A 16265-nucleotide genomic window follows, 5' to 3' on the forward strand; every position below is an offset into this window, starting at 1 on the left:
ATGTGTCAAAATTGTCTGAAGTGTCCGCCATAATGTCGCAGTCACGAAAAAAATCGCTGATCGTCGCCATTAGTAGTAAAAAAATAAAAATAAAAATGTAATAAAACTATCCCCTATTTTGTAAACGCTATAAATTTTGCGCAAACCAACCGATAAACACTTATTGCGATTTTTTTTACCAAAAATAGGTAAAAGAATACGTATCGGCCTAAACTGAGGAAAAATATTTTTTTGGGGTATTTTTGGGGGATATTTATTATAGCAAAAAGTGAAAAATATTGTTTTTTTTTCAAAATGTTAGCTCTATTTTTGTTTATAGCACAAAAAATAAAAATACCACCAAAATAAAGCTCTATTTGTGGGAAAAAAAGGACGCCAATTTTGTTTGGGAGCTACGTCGCACGACCGCGCAATTGTCTGTTAAAGCGACGCAGTGCCGAATCGCAAAACCTGGCCGGGTCCTTTAGCTGCCTAAAGGTTCCGGGTCTTAAGTGGTTAATAAATAAGCACCTTAGTATTCAGTAACTTTCCCACAATTGTTTTCAGTTTTCTATCACCTGTCCTGTTTTCTATCATGTAATTTATAAAATAGCAAAGTAGGAGAACGCATATTTACAAGAGCGATAGGATAATGAAGTACAGAAACTCCTTCTATACAGCAGTCTGTTTTTATCACATTGGTGTAGTCAAACAACTGAAAGCTGTATTCTGATTGGTTGCTATGGCCTACTGCTCACTTTTGCTCTTTCTCCTTGCTACAAGGTAAGCTCCCTGATGTCTGTTATATTTTGTAATTATTATGAAGTTGATGTTTATCTTCCAAACAAAACAAATTATATGGTTTTGGAATGAAGCAATTATTGTTTTTTTTATATACTGTATATTGTGAAAATAAGTTAACATCTTTAAAGTGAATGTATCACATATCCTCATATCCTGTAAAGAGGACGAGGTACCAGAACACTGATTATACTGTCTAAAGTAGTCTTGCCATTGCCAAATTAGCAGAGCAAAATGTGTATCTTAAAGCACGCCAGTAATCAATTTATTAAAATAATTTTGTTTTAAATGTTCTTTTAACCACTTAAGCCCCGGACCATTTTGTTGCTAAATGACCAGGCCACTTTTTTTCGATTCGGCACTGCGTCGCTTTAACAGACAATTGCGCGGTCGTGCGACGAGGCTCCCAAACAACATTTACATCATTTACACAAATAGAGCTTTCTTTTGGTGGTATTTGATCTCATCTGCGGTTTTTATTTTTTGCGCTATAAAACAAAATATAAACAAAAATAGAGCAATAATTTTGAAAAAATGCTATATTTTTTACTTGTCGCTATAATAAATATCCCCCAAAAAAATATATACAATTATTTTTTTCCTCACTTTAGGCCGATACGTATTCTTCTACATATTTTTGGTATAAAAAAAAAAAATCGCAATAAGCGTTTATTGATTGGTTTACACAAAAGTCATAGTGCCAGATTCACGTAGAGCGGGCGCAGCGTAACGTAACCGGTTTACGTTACACCGCCTCAAGTTTTCCGATTTAGTGCCAGATCCACAAAGCACTTACCTGAAAATTTGCGGCGGTGTATCGTAAACAGGTCCAGCGCAAGGCGGCCCAATTCAAATGGGGCGGGTACCATTTAAATTAGGCGCACTCCCGCGCCGGACGTACTGCGCATGCTCCCGTCACAAATTTCCCGACGTGCTTTGCGCGAAATTACGACGCGCCGCCGTTTTGTGAATCACGACGTGAAAAAAGATTTACGCCGGGAAAAATAAAAGATTTTAAAAAAATTCAAAAGCGACGCGGGAAAGACAGGCATACTTTAACATGGTGGAGTACTTTTACACTTTGCGACGGAAATCTAACACTTGCGACGCCGTATCTTTGCGACGGAAATCTAACACTTGCGACGCCTTAACGACGGGAAAAATCTTCGTGGATCGCCGTAACTCCTAATTTGCATACCCGACGCTGGTTTACGACGCAAACTCCCCCCCAGCGGCGGCCGCGGTACTGCATCCTAAGATCCGACAGTGTAAAACAATTACACCTGTCGGATCTTCTGGCTATCTATGCGTAACTGATTCTATGAATCAGTCACATAGATAGAAACAGAGATACGACGGCGTATCAGCAGATACGCCGTCGTATCTCTTTTGTGAATCTGGCCCATAGCGTCTACAAAATAGGGGATCGTTTTTTAGCATTTTTATTAATAACTATTTTTACTAGTAATGGCGGCGATCAGCGATTTTTATCGTGACTGCGACATTATGGCGGACACATTGGACACTTTTGACATATTTTTGGGACCATTGTCATTTTTACAGCGATCTGGGCTATAAAAATGCACTGTGATTACTGTGAAAATGACACTGGCAGTGAAGGGGTTAAGTGTTCCCTAGGAAGTGATTCTTACTGTAGGGGGCGTGACTTGCTGTGACACGTCACTAATCATTGTTCCCAATGACAGGGAACATGATCAGTGACAGTGTCACTAGGCAGAACGGGGAGATGTGTTGTGTAACATCTCCCCGTTCTATCTCTCCGTGAGACAATTGCGGGAATGCCCGCGGGGATCGAGTCCACGGGACCCGCGGGCGGGCTCACGGAGATTGCGGCAGGCGCCCCCCGCAAAAACTGCTTCTTAAAGTGGAGTTTCCATCCCAAAAAAAATGTTCATTATTGTGTTCATTAGACCTAAAAAAGAAAGTTTTATGGACATAGTTTTATAAACTATCTTTTTTGAATAACTATGCAGAGCGGTGGCGGATTGTAAAATAGTAAGTGACCGGATTTATGTTTTAAAAACGCATGATGAAAGGACATACATTTAAAAAATGTTAATTGTGGTTGGAACCCCGCTTTAAAGGGGACATATATATACGTCCTTCTGCCTGCCCGTGCCATTCTGCAGACGTATATCTGCGTGAGCTGGGTGGCAAGTGGTTAAACACACTTGACATATGTACCCAAATGGCACTTTATATCAACTTCCTGTAATCACCTTCTCAAAAACACTTACATAAGGAGAGTTAAAGCTAAACTCCAAATATCTTTTCTCTATAACTGAATGAAATGATCAGTCCCAGTATAGATCATACCTCTGTACCATGTTGCTCTGTTGTCTGCAGAATTGCAGATCCCCTGATATTCTGGGTTTAGTTGTGGCTTTTTATTATGTGACATTCTGTATATCCTGCTGATAAACTATGATCCTTACACGGCCACTTCCTGCAGCAGCTAGAGGCTATAACACTCCCTTTTGCAGTCTCTGCAAATGATGTAACTTTCTTCACAGCTCTGATGGTGGGTAGGAATAAAAATGCATTCTAATTAACATTCAATCCAACCTAGTCACACCTACAGGAAGAGTCCAAACCTCCCAAGTCCCGCCTCACAGATCCCAGCATTATTCAAGAAGGAAACCTCTTCATATACACACATACAATTAGAATTCAATCCTTCCTAGTCAACCACTTGAAGACAACTTTGCATTAAGCTATCTGGTCCTATTTTTCTGTTACACTTTGCCATAACCCATGCCATCATCTAACTGGCTGGCAAATGCCAAAATGCTATCTTCTTAGTAATGGGTTCTCTTTAACCTTCATTAATTGTTTTTACAAGTAGAAATCCTCATTCTGTTAAAAAAATTAAGTAGAATTCCAGCTAAAGCCTAAGTAATCTTAAAGCTGAATTTCAGGAATTTAGCTACTTTGTAAACATTGCAGGTAAAAAATAAGTTAAGTCCCGTGAGGTGCCTGCCAGCTCGTAGACATCTCTATTATTGACATCTAACAGGTATATTGTGCTCCAGGAAGATAACTTCCAGAATGCTGAAGCTGCTCACTGTGATCTCAGTGCTTCAAGAGAAGAATAAATGGAACTTCTATACCCGCCCCTCCCCTCCTTCTGCCTACTCACAGAAGCCTTTTATATTATGTGAACGAATTCACAAAATACAAAGGCTTCTGAGAATGGGCAGTAGAGCAGAGGGGCGGAATAGCTGCTCTGTGTGCTTTTCTCCTCTCACAGTCTGAGTGTATCCTGCAGGAATGCAATAAACCTGTCACATATATGCAATATTGAAAAGAATCCCCGGAGGTGACATGTACCTACTTGGACTTAACTCATATTGTGCCTGAACTTTTCGCAAAGTTGCTGAATTCCTGGAATCCACCTTTAAAAATGCTCCCTCCCCCTCCTAGCACTTATAACACTATAACACTCCTAACACACCTTACACTTATACTAACACTGTGTAAAAATATACTCAGCCATTTTCAGCCAGGTCCCGTCATGTGATTCGGCTCCCCGAAAGGAGAGACCACCAACAACGGCTACAGTATGGGAGCCCATATCTAATGTCAATGCTCCCTACTTTCACAACCATTGTCAGGCACTCTCTCTATATTTACCTGCTGCAGATCGACCCAGTCACTGGACCAAGCTAAAAATAGGTATGCATATATATTTTTCTTATACTGGCTGGTTAGTATATAGGTGTGAAAGCAGAGCCCCACCCATTTTTGATAGATGGTCTTAAACGAAAGACCACCTCTCAACACCTCGTTTTTGGAAGTACCGACTGTACTACCGATCAAGCTGGGCTGCAGCCCACAACGTCACATCCTCCTCTTCGGCAAGCTCCCAAGTTGTCTTCTAGGACCTGTGTGTGTCCCAGAAGACAAGCTGGCCATTCACAAAGTGCTGCACGACTCGAGCAGTAGGAAACTGGCAGTGAAGCCGGTTTCCCTTAGATGGTAAGGTGGCGCCGGCAGCTGATCCAATGGATGAATCGGCCTCAGGGGGGGGACATTGCAGGCTCCCTGGAAAGGTAAGTGTTCTTATTAAAAGTCAGCAGCTACAGTGTTTGTAGTTGCTGACTTTTATATTAAAAAAAAAAAAATTGCGGCTGGAACACCGCTTTAAGAGAGGGAAGGGTGCATTTGTAAGATATAAGACTAGTAAGGCTTTAGCTGGAATAATACTTTAAAGACACTTACAAAATTCAGCATAACTAACTGGAAAAATGTATGAATTGACAAAGATATATATTTTAATTATGTATACAGAAATTAGTGTATATATATATCTCAACACACATACACTTTTCATGTGGCTCCTGTTTAAATTGGCCCTAGTATGTTTGTACGTTTGGTTATGCACTTGTTATTACATTCTGCCTACCAGTCCCAAGCCGAGCAATTAGGGAAGGTTAAAAAAAGATTGGGTGATTTACAGTACCTCTTAGAAAAACTGCCAAGGTCTATGGAAATGGCGTTCACGTATACAAGACATTGTGCCCAGAAAGCTGGACCCGTAGTTTCATTGAGAGACGAATACGACTAAAAGGATGTATGTATACATAGTTTTCATTTTTAAACAGTGTATAAATTCTCTTCTGGGACTTCATTTGTGACAATTTCCTGCAACATTTCATTGACTAAAGACAGCTTAAACACAATCTTCTAAATTAATATATATACAAATCTTAGGCATTACTTCATTTAGAAACCAATTTGCATTTCCTGAATCAGCACTATAAACCAATATGTGGTCAAAAAGTAAACACATTAGTTCAACAGCTATAGCAACAATAAAGCAGAGTGAAAAATGATGAGCGATTTGGGAGATTATTGTAAGCCCTTAGCTACAGTATACTATAAGAGCAGCATTTTCAGCTGCGTTGTGGGTTGTGCTACACTTCCAAACAAAGACACTGCAATTCTGTAGACAAAGCAAATCACAATCCCACTATGGGAGGTCAATTGGTCCCAAAGGCCTGCTGGACCAGTGTTCAATCAGAGGAAGTTAATAGGTAGGCAAATTATTATACAATATTTTCATTTTTTTTTAAGACCAAAACAGCTTTAAATACACAATCAATACATAAAACTACACACTGTAGTATAAAATAGCAGTAAGTCAGGTTATAGATTTAACAATATTGTCCATCCAAAGATGAATGGTGGTTTAGCTTCACTTTCATTATCTAGGTATATAGTAGCAATTACAAGCCTAACCAAACCACGCCAACACAATGAGTAATATGGTAAAACATACCTGGGACAGATATATGAATGAAGGTTTCATTTTAAGCATGGTATTTAGAGATTGTGTAGAATCGCCAATTCACTAAAGTAAAACTTATTTTAATGTGCAGTAATTTAGCCATCATTGTTGCCCTGATTTTCATCACAATCTGCTTTTTTATCATTTCTGGTACACATCAGAAAGGGAAGACAGACATGTTTTTTGTACTCACACTGAAATGACTCCAGGCTAGCTATCTTTCTTTCCATTCTATAAAGTCAATTTTATATGAAAGTTTTGTTTTTATTATTATTCAATGTTATTTACTTGCTACAGCTTAAGTTGAAACAGAAGTGATTAAAGCTTAATTTTCACAGAGATGTCCTAAAGAAAATGAATTCAATGAAACTTGTTATAGTGACATTTTGCAATGTCACAAATAAGAACATATGTGGTGGTTACAAAGACTGTATTTACACCTAACACACATGAGATTTATAATGATACCCCAACTCACATGCTGGCTGATGAGCTCTGTACGCATGAAATGAAGCTCTAATATTGTCTCTCAATGATTTAAACACAGAAAAACCCTTGAAATAACTTTCAGTTTTCAGGGAACCTCTACTCAAATAAGTTACTATATTTACTTACAGCTTACAGTACATTAGCATAGCGGTCTGTGGGAAGGATGCTCCTTACCCTGGAGGTTATTGGGAGGAATAACCCCTCTTATAAAAAGCTGAAAAGATTATTGGTGTCAATGGTTGATAATTTGAGAGGCAGAAATTGCTCAAAGAAATCTCTAGAAACCTCTAAAGGAACCCTTTACAGTTCACAATACATTAAGCATGTTAGTCAAAGAGATAAATGCTCCTTGCAATGGTGGTCAATGAGAGCAATGCTCGTTAGACTGGTGAACAGTGAGAAGAATGCTTATTACACTGGTGGGCAGTCAGAAAAATGCTTCTTACATTGGTGGACAGTTAGAAAAATATTCCTTACATTATTGGTGGTCAGTGAGAAGAATTCTCCTTACACAGGTGGACAGTGGAGGGAATGCCCCCTACCCTGGAGGCCAATAAGAAGAATGCTTCCTACAATGAGAAGAATGCTTCTTAAACTGGTAGACAGTGGGAAGAATACTCCCTACCCTGGAGGTCAGTGAGAAGAATACTCCCTACCCTGGAGGTCAGTGAGAAGAATGCTCCTTACACTGGTGGACAGTGAGAATAATTCTCACTATCCTGGTGGATAGTAAGGATGCCCCTTACATTGTTGGTCAATGAGAAGGATGCTCCTTACATTGTTGGTCAATGAGAAGGATGCTTCTTACACTGGTGCACAGCGAGAAGGATGTTCCTTACACTGGTGCACAGCGGGAAGAATGTTCCTTACACTGGTGCACAGCGGGAAGAATGTTCCTTACACTGGTGCACAGCGGGAAGAATGTTCCTTACACTGGTGTACAGTGGGAAGAATGTTCCTTACACTGGTGTTCAGTGGGAAGAATGTTCCCTATCCTGTTGGACAATAGCAAGCGTTCTCCTTATACTGGTGGACTGTGGGAAGAATGCCTCCTTACATTGGTGGACAGGGTGAAGAATGCCCCCTTACATTGGTGGACAGGGTGAAGAATGCCCCCTTACACTGGTGGACTGTGGGAAGAATGATCCTTACATTGGTGGACAGGGTGAAGAATGCCCCCTTACATTGGTGGACAGGGTGAAGAATGTCCCCTTACATTGGTGGACAGGGTGAAGAATGTCCCCTTACACTGGTGGACAGGGTGAAGAATGCCCCCTTACACTGGTGGACAGGGTGAAGAATGCCCCCTTACACTGGTGGACTGTGGGAAGAATGCCCCCTTACATTGGTGGACAGGGTGAAGAATGCCCCCTTACACTGGTGGACTGTGGGAAGAATGCTCCTTACATTGGTGGACAGGGTGAAGAATGCCCCCTTACATTGGTGGAAAGGGTGAAGAATGCCCCCTTACACTGGTGGACAGGGTGAAGAATGCCCCCTTACACTGGTGGACAGGGTGAAGAATGCCCCCTTACACTGGTGGACAGGGTGAAGAATGCCCCCTTACACTGGTGGACTGTGGGAAGAATGCTCCTTACATTGGTGGACAGGGTGAAGAATGCTCCTTACATTAGTGGATAGTGGGAGGAATGTTCCTTACATTGGTGTACAGTAAGAATAATACCCCTCTTTAAAAAAAAATTACAAATGACAGGGGTCAATGGCTAATATTTTGAGAGCTGAATAATCAGAAATTGCTAATTTCTCAAGAAACCTCTGGAATAACCCCTGGTTTCCACAGAACCCTGGTTGAGCAAAGCTGCTCTAAATAAGACAAAACAAACTAACTATCTGGCTTTGTAATAAAAGATCACATATGCCTCTCCACAATGAATTGTGACATCCCATAGCGAAGCGCAATCCAGATCGCTAGGTGCGTGTCAAACACCTTGTACAGCAAATGACTGGAACATGACCCAGTTCTACTTTTATCTCCCTAATCCAGGACCGACCGCAGGTCTGTGCGCAACAAGCCATCAACACAGAACAATGCTTGTCCATAGGAAACACACAGCTGTGCCAAGGAAATGAAAACATCCAGTGACAGGACAAGAAGGAAGGAAGAGTAAGTTCACCTTGTTGGCAGCAATAGAGGCAGCACACAATCCTGCTGTTTCCTATAGTGGGGAGATAGGGACCTATTCTCACTGATCACTGTACAGGATTGCATTCCAGATTATAACACCTTGTATGATCTTAATATAGTAAATCATTGATTAGTTGCGGTTTATGACATGTGATGGTTGCTGTGATCCTCCTGTCACTTACACATTAGTAATCCTAAGAAGTAGAGGATCAGCAATCCCCCTTCTTAGGGGCAGCAATCCCCATTCCTAGGGACAGCAATCCCCATTCCTAGAGGCAGCGATCCCCCTTCCTAGAGGCAGCGATCCCCCTTCCTAGGGACAGAAATCCCCCCTAGGAGCAGCAATCCCCCTTCCTAGGGACAGCGATCCCCCTTCTTAGAGGCAGCGATCCCCCTTCCTAGAGGCAGCGATCCCCCTTCCTAGAGGCAGCAATCCCCCTTCCTAGAGGCAGCAATCCCCCTTCCTAGAGGCAGCAATCCCCCTTCCTAGAGGCAGCAATCCCCTTTTGTATAGGCAACAATCCCCTTTCATAGAGACAGCGATCCCTCTTCTTAGAGGCAGCGATACCCCTTCCGAGGGGCAGCGATACCCCTTCCGAGGGGCAGCGATACCCCTTCCGAGGGGCAGCGATACCCCTCCCGAGGGGCAGCGATACCCCTCCCGAGGGGCAGCGATACCCCTTCCTAGGGGCAGCAATCCCCTTTCCAAGAGGCAGAGATCCCCGTTCCTAGGGGCAGCAATCCCCTTTCCAAGAGGCAGAGATCCCCCTTCCTAGGGGCAGCAATCCCCTTTCCAAGAGGCAGAGATCCCCCTTCCTAGGGGCAGCGATCCCCCTTCCTATTGGCAGCGATACCCCTTCCTAGAGGCAGTGATACCCCTTCCGAAGGGCAGCGATACCCCTAGGAGCAGCAATCCCCCTTCCTAGGGGCAGCGATACCCCTTCCGAGGGGCAGCGATACCCCTTCCGAGGGGCAGCGATACTCCTTCCTAGTAGCAGTAATCCCCCCTAGGAGCAGCAATCCCCCTTCCTAGGGGCAGCGATACCCCTTCCGAGGGGCAGCGATACCCCTTCCGAGGGGCAGCGATACTCCTTCCTAGTAGCAGTAATCCCCCCTAGGGGCAGAAATCCCCCTTCCAAGAGGCAGAGATCCCCCTTCCTAGGAGCAGCAATCCCCCTTCTTAGGGGTAGCGATCCCCCTTCCTAGGAGCAGCAATCCCCCTTCTTAGGGGTAGCGATCCCCCTTTCTAGAGGCAGAAATCCCCCTCCTAGAGGCAGAAATCCCCCTTCCTAGGCTCCGCACTGAGATGGGAACCCTGTCCTCAGTGACATGTCTATGTATGTCATGCAGGTTAGCAGAGAAGTGGCCACTTACCGTGATACTCGTGTCCAGGTATGTAGTAGCTGGGGTTCCCGGCAAGGTGCAGAGAGATGAGCACTTCTCCTTGCTCTCCGTCCCCCTCTAACTCTCCATGGTGGGTACATAGGAAGAAGAAGGGAGAGAACCGCGGGTAGTACGCCACCGCTCCGCACAGCGCGGCTAGGTACGCGCTCCATAGGAACAACGACAGGGAACTATATCGCCTGCTATGGCAGGAGCGTAGCTGAGCCATGGTTGCCCCGGAGAGCTGGCACCTAGACTATCTTCTGCATAAGTGTCGGGCAGCCTGTGAGGGGAAAAAACTAAAGTTGTCACGGATGAAAGTGCGGCGAAAGTTCTCTCAGGTGAGCGGAACCAATGAGCGGTGTGCTGGAGGGAGCCCGAGCCTGCCAAGAGGATCTCTCAAACACATAAGACATGCCGCCTCATATGCACATCATGTTAACAGGGGCAACGGGACACACCCCTCCGCGCTGATTGGTCGCCTCCCGCACATCGTGCTGCAAGGGAAAGCAGAAAAGGTGAATGATAACGGTGTGCTGGCCGAGCGGGCGTCCTCCGCATCCCTCTGGATGTGACATGCTCGTCCCAATTTAAGTGACATGATCGTCCTATTGTATGAGTGACATGATCGTCCTATTGTATGAGGGACATGATCGTCCCATTATATGAGTGATCTGATCATCCCGTTACATAGGTGTGCACAGCCTATTGCATTAGGGTGTGCACTCCAAAAATCAAACACATATGCGTGTATGTATACTGATAGCATCCGTAGCGCAATAGACGGTGTAAGGACAGTGGACCGTGTCAGTAATTTTATTTTTATTAATTATTTTGTATTTTTTAACATTTTAATTTTTTTTTTTTTTTTTTTCCAATTTTTTTAGAAGTCCCGTTAGGAGGCATGGAAAAATATCAAGGGTGGTAATCTGCACCACACAGGTTGATTAGGGTGTGCCCAGGCACACCTGGCATCCCCTGTGCGCACCCCTATGCCCCATTATATGAGTGACATGATCGTCCTATTGTATGAATGACATGATCGTCCTATTGTATGAGTGACATGATCGTCCTATTGTATGAGTGACCTGATCGTCCCATTAAATGAGTGACATGATCGTCCCATTGAGTGACATGATCGTCCCATTATATGAGTGACCTGATCGTGTACTGGCCGAGCGGGTGTCCTCCGCATCCCTCTGGATGTGACATGCTCGTCCCAATGTACGTAACATGATCGTCCCATTGTATGAGGGACATGATCGTCCCATTATATGAGTGATCTGATCATCCCGTTACATAGGTGTGCACAGCCTATTGCATTAGGGTGTGCACTCCAAAAATCAAACACAGATGCGTGTATGTATACTGATAGCATCCGTAGCGCAATAGACGGTGTAAGGACAGTGGACCGTGTCAGTAATTTTATTTTTATTAATTATTTTGTATTTTTTAACATTTTAATTTTTTTTTTTTTTTTTTTCCAATTTTTTTAGAAGTCCCGTTAGGAGGCATGGAAAAATATCAAGGGTGGTAATCTGCACCACACAGGTTGATTAGGGTGTGCCCAGGCACACCTGGCATCCCCTGTGCGCACCCCTATGCCCCATTATATGAGTGACATGATCGTCCTATTGTATGAATGACATGATCGTCCTATTGTATGAGTGACATGATCGTCCTATTGTATGAGTGACCTGATCGTCCCATTAAATGAGTGACATGATCGTCCCATTGAGTGACATGATCGTCCCATTATATGAGTGACCTGATCGTGTACTGGCCGAGCGGGTGTCCTCCGCATCCCTCTGGATGTGACATGATCGTCCTATTGTATGAGTGACATGATCGTCCTATTGTATGAGTGACATGATCGTCCTATTGTATGAGTGACATGATCGTCCTATTGTATGAGTGACATGATCGTCCTATTGTATGAGTGACATGATCGTCCTATTGTATGAGTGACATGATCGTCCTATTGTATGAGTGACATGATCGTCCCATTAAATGAGTGACATGATCGTCCCATTATATGAGTGATCTGATCGTGTGCTGGCCGAGCAGGTGTCCTCCGCACAGTGGTGTCACTAGGGTTGGTGTCACCCGGTACAGTAAAACTTGGTGTCCCCCCCCCCCCCCCCCGCTATTAGACCAGCTTAGGGTGGGCGACTCAGCTACTATATATACAAAATTTAAAGTCCTGAGCTACTAGCCAGGCCTCAAGGGTTGACCCACCCAACCCCTACCCCGCCCCTAATTTCGCTTCTAAACACGCCCTCATAAACTATCTCATGAAATTACACTTAAATGTTTTATGCAGAATTAAGCAACTTTATCCGTGTCCACCAATGCAGCTTGCCCATGTCCACCAATGCAGCCTGACCAATGCACACCAATGCAGCTTGACCAATGCACACCAATGCAGCTTGACCAATGCACACCAATGCAGCCTGACCAATGCAGCCTGACCAATGCACACCAATGCAGCCTGACCTGTGTCCATAATGCAGCCTACCAATGTCAACCAATGCAGCCTGACCAATGCAACCTACCTGTGTCCATAATGCAGGGGAGCAGAGGAGAGGAAGAGATTTGCCGGCTGGATGATAAGAGCGCAGAGGGACCTCACTGCAACAGCTTTCATTTCAATTCCCTGCCAACACATACAGCCCCGCCCCCTGGCCGGGGAACTTTGATACGCGACACTTGTCCCGGGATTGGACAGGTGATCTGTCTATCAAATTCCCCAGGACCAGGGGCGGGGCTGTGTGTGACAGCGAGTACAGGGAACACTTTGCTATTGAAATGAAAGCCGCTAGTGATGTCTCCCCCGCGCTCTGATTATCCAGCCGGCTCTCTCCTCTCTCTTCCCCTCCGCGAGCGTTGGGAGAAGGACTCCCCCTCTCTCCCAGGCAGCTCTTCCTCGCCAGCCCTCAAAATCCACTCGCAAAACAAGTGGATTTTTTAAGGGCTGTGTGTGTGTGTATATATCTATGACTAACAGCACCCCCCCCCCCCCCCAGTTATGAGACCAGCTCAGGGTGGACAGCTCAGCTACTATATACATATATATATATATATATATATATATATATATATATATATATATATATAAAATACAGCTGTGTCCAAAAGCCCCCACCCAACCCTGCAGTCATCAGATCAGCTCAGCTACTAATATATATATATATAACAAAAACTGTGTCCAGCAGTACACCTACACCCCATATATATATATATATATATATATATATAGATAGATACACAGCTGTGTCCAGCAGCAGCAGCAGCAGCACCCCCCCCCCCTCCCCGCAAAGCTGTAACTCTGCGCACAACAACTCACCTCAGCACCTCGGGCGGTTGCAATCTGCCATCCCGGGGCCCCGCTCATTACCGCACATCTCAGAGCGGCTCTGCGTGACGTCTTCCCCAGTTGCCGCTTACCGGTGTAGGGCGGTGGCGGTGCCGCTTGGGTGGAGAATAGATAGCTCTGCTGAGCAGCTATCTATTCTCCACCTGAGCGGCACGGCTACCGCTTTACACTGACAAGTAGTGCGAGAGGAGGAGGAGGTGCGGCCATGGCGCCGGAAGTGTTCCGGCAAAAAAATAAATTAAAGGAGGCCAGGACTACACTTTGCGATGGTGTCACCCCTCCGACGGGTGTCACCCGGGTGCGGGCCGCACCCCCCGGACCCCACTAGTGACGCCTCTGCCTCCGCATCCCTCTGGATGTGACATGATTGTCCCAATATGAGTGACATGATCGTCCTATTGTATGAGTGACATGATCGTCCCATTGTATGAGGGACATGATCGTCCCATTATATGAGTGACCCGATCGTCCCATTGTATGAGTGCTCTGATCGTCCCATTATATGAGTGATCTGATTGTCCCATTATATGAGTGACCCGATCGTCCCATTGTAACAGTATGAGTGATCTGATGGTCCCAATCTATGAGTGACCCAATTGTCCCATTATATTATTATTATACAGGATTTATACAACGCCAACAGTTTGTGCAGCGCTTTACATCAGGGAAGACAGTACAGTCACAATACAATTCAATACAGGAGGGATCAGAGGGCCCTGCTCGTTAGAGCTTACAATCTAGAAATTATATGAGTGATCTGATCATCCCATTATTATTATCTCATTAAAGGGGGTGTGGCAGGGGCTGTGCCCTTTGCCTACATACTTTTGCTAATAGGCGTCCCTCATTCTCATCTCAGAAAGTTGGGAGGTATGCATAAGACTAATAAAAAACAGAAACATTGGCTTACTGAAAAGTATGTCCATGTACAGCAGTGGTTCTCAACCTGGGGGTCGAATGATAATTTGCCAGGGGGTCACTGAATCCTGAGCTGTTCCTGAAGCCTGCACCACTCTTCCAGTCTTTTTGCGGCCGCCCAGGAAGGCTGTCCCTGGAGCCCACGGCCACCCACTCAGCCACTTTGCAGCCACCCATTGAGTACACGGCATGGCTGGGGGGGGAAGAGACTAGATGTCATCTGACTGGTGAGGAATGTGAAGTGGGAGGGGCTGGAGGACCCTATCCTGATTTCGGCATAGGTGTCACTGCTACGAGACACCACAAAGTGAGTAACACTACCTGTGAGTATAGTTGCCATTAAAAGCCCCCACTACAGTTCTCAGATCAGCAGATGACCTTGATCAAGAGCACCTAAGTTGGCTGATCCCAACTCTCTGCCAGCACTGTCAATGATCCCAACTCCCGCCAGCACTATCACTGATCTCAACTCCCCGCCAGCACTATCACTGATCTCAACTCCCCGCCAGCACTACCACTGATCCCAACTCCCCGCCAGCACTACCACTGATCCCAACTCCCCGCCAGCACTACCACTGATCTCAACTCCCCGCCAGCACTACCACTGATCCCAACCCCCCGCCAGCACTACCACTGATCCCAACTCCCCGCCAGCACTGCCACTGATTCCAACTTTCTCCATTCCCGTCGAGGAAAAAGAGAACATGCTCTCTTTTTGGCTCAACGAGTTCCTCGATGAAAAATGTACACAAAACTGGAAAACAGGAAACTGGTCGTGTGTACAAGGCCTAAGAGAAAGAAAAAGAAAGATGGCTAGAGAGAGTGATGGGGAAAATAAAATAAAAATGTAGGATAGAGAGGTAAAAGGGAAAGAAAGGAGAACAAAAAATGATACATCCTAAAATGTACCATAGGGGGATCCAATACTGTACGAGTGGAAGGGACTTATGGAGTGCAAAATGTCCGTGGGTTAGGGGTGCAAATTACTTGTCTTGGGTGCTGACAACCCATGGTACAAAAATTATTTTACTGTTAGGGGTCCCGACAACTTGGGAAATGTTATCAAGGGGTCACGGGACTAGAAGGTTGAGAACCACTGATGTACAGTATAGTAACGAAACCCCAAAACGCTGGTTGAAAACACAAGTGCGTTTGCCCACACTGGATCGGCTGGTACAAATGTACCAGCTCATCCAGTTGCAGTGTGTTACCAAAATTTGTTTAGGGGCGGTTTTGTGCAGTTCGGCCCACTCCTTAGCAACCAGCTATTGGTATTTGTTTCTGACAAATACCGCATGTGATACCGCCAGCAAAACCCTGGTGATAAATATTGCATGTTTTTTTCATCTCTGTTCCGTTTGTAAATTAGACTTAAGAGCTTACCGCATATTTTTTTTTCCCCCGTATTTACTGGCACATTTTTAATTTTGCGGTAAATACCGCATAATCTTTATATTTTTTTCTGTAAATTGGACTTTTTACCGCATGTGCTAATTTATGCAAATGAGTCACATGAACGTGTTATTGCATGCGGTAAATGTTAGTGAATTGACCTGCCTGATAACAAGTAGTAGAGGAAAGTATTATATATTATATTGGATCTACAGTATGTATAACACATGCAATGCCAAATATCAAGGAATGGGGATCATGCACTGTAGGATATGCTTATTATCAGGTTTATTCCTGTCCTTCAAAAAATTCTCTAAAGGCATGGATACTATTCATAGGCTATACTCTACTCTGTAGGACAGTTTTAGCTTTCCTAGGGAATGAGATGTTCACATAGGTGTGCGCAGCCTGTTGCATCAGGGTTTGCAGCTGAAAGCTCAAAAACACAGTACCGATTGATCACTATGCTC

At 44.5% G+C, this 16265-nt stretch overlaps 1 protein-coding gene across 2 annotated transcripts in view; it reads right to left on the minus strand.

The window, feature by feature from the left end:
* Window positions 1-10523, minus strand: part of RELN (reelin) — a 538933-nt gene extending 528410 nt beyond the window's left edge. For both annotated transcript variants that reach the window (XM_040343494.1, XM_040343493.1), the window contains exon 1: window positions 10101-10523. In XM_040343494.1, the coding sequence (XP_040199428.1) occupies window positions 10101-10338 (238 nt within the window). In that variant the 5' untranslated portion in view covers window positions 10339-10523. The remainder of the gene's footprint in view (window positions 1-10100) is intronic.
* Window positions 10524-16265: the final 5742 nt, after the last annotated feature.

Source organism: Rana temporaria, chromosome 3, assembly GCF_905171775.1.
Source record: "Rana temporaria chromosome 3, aRanTem1.1, whole genome shotgun sequence".
Lineage (NCBI taxonomy): Eukaryota > Metazoa > Chordata > Amphibia > Anura > Ranidae > Rana > Rana temporaria.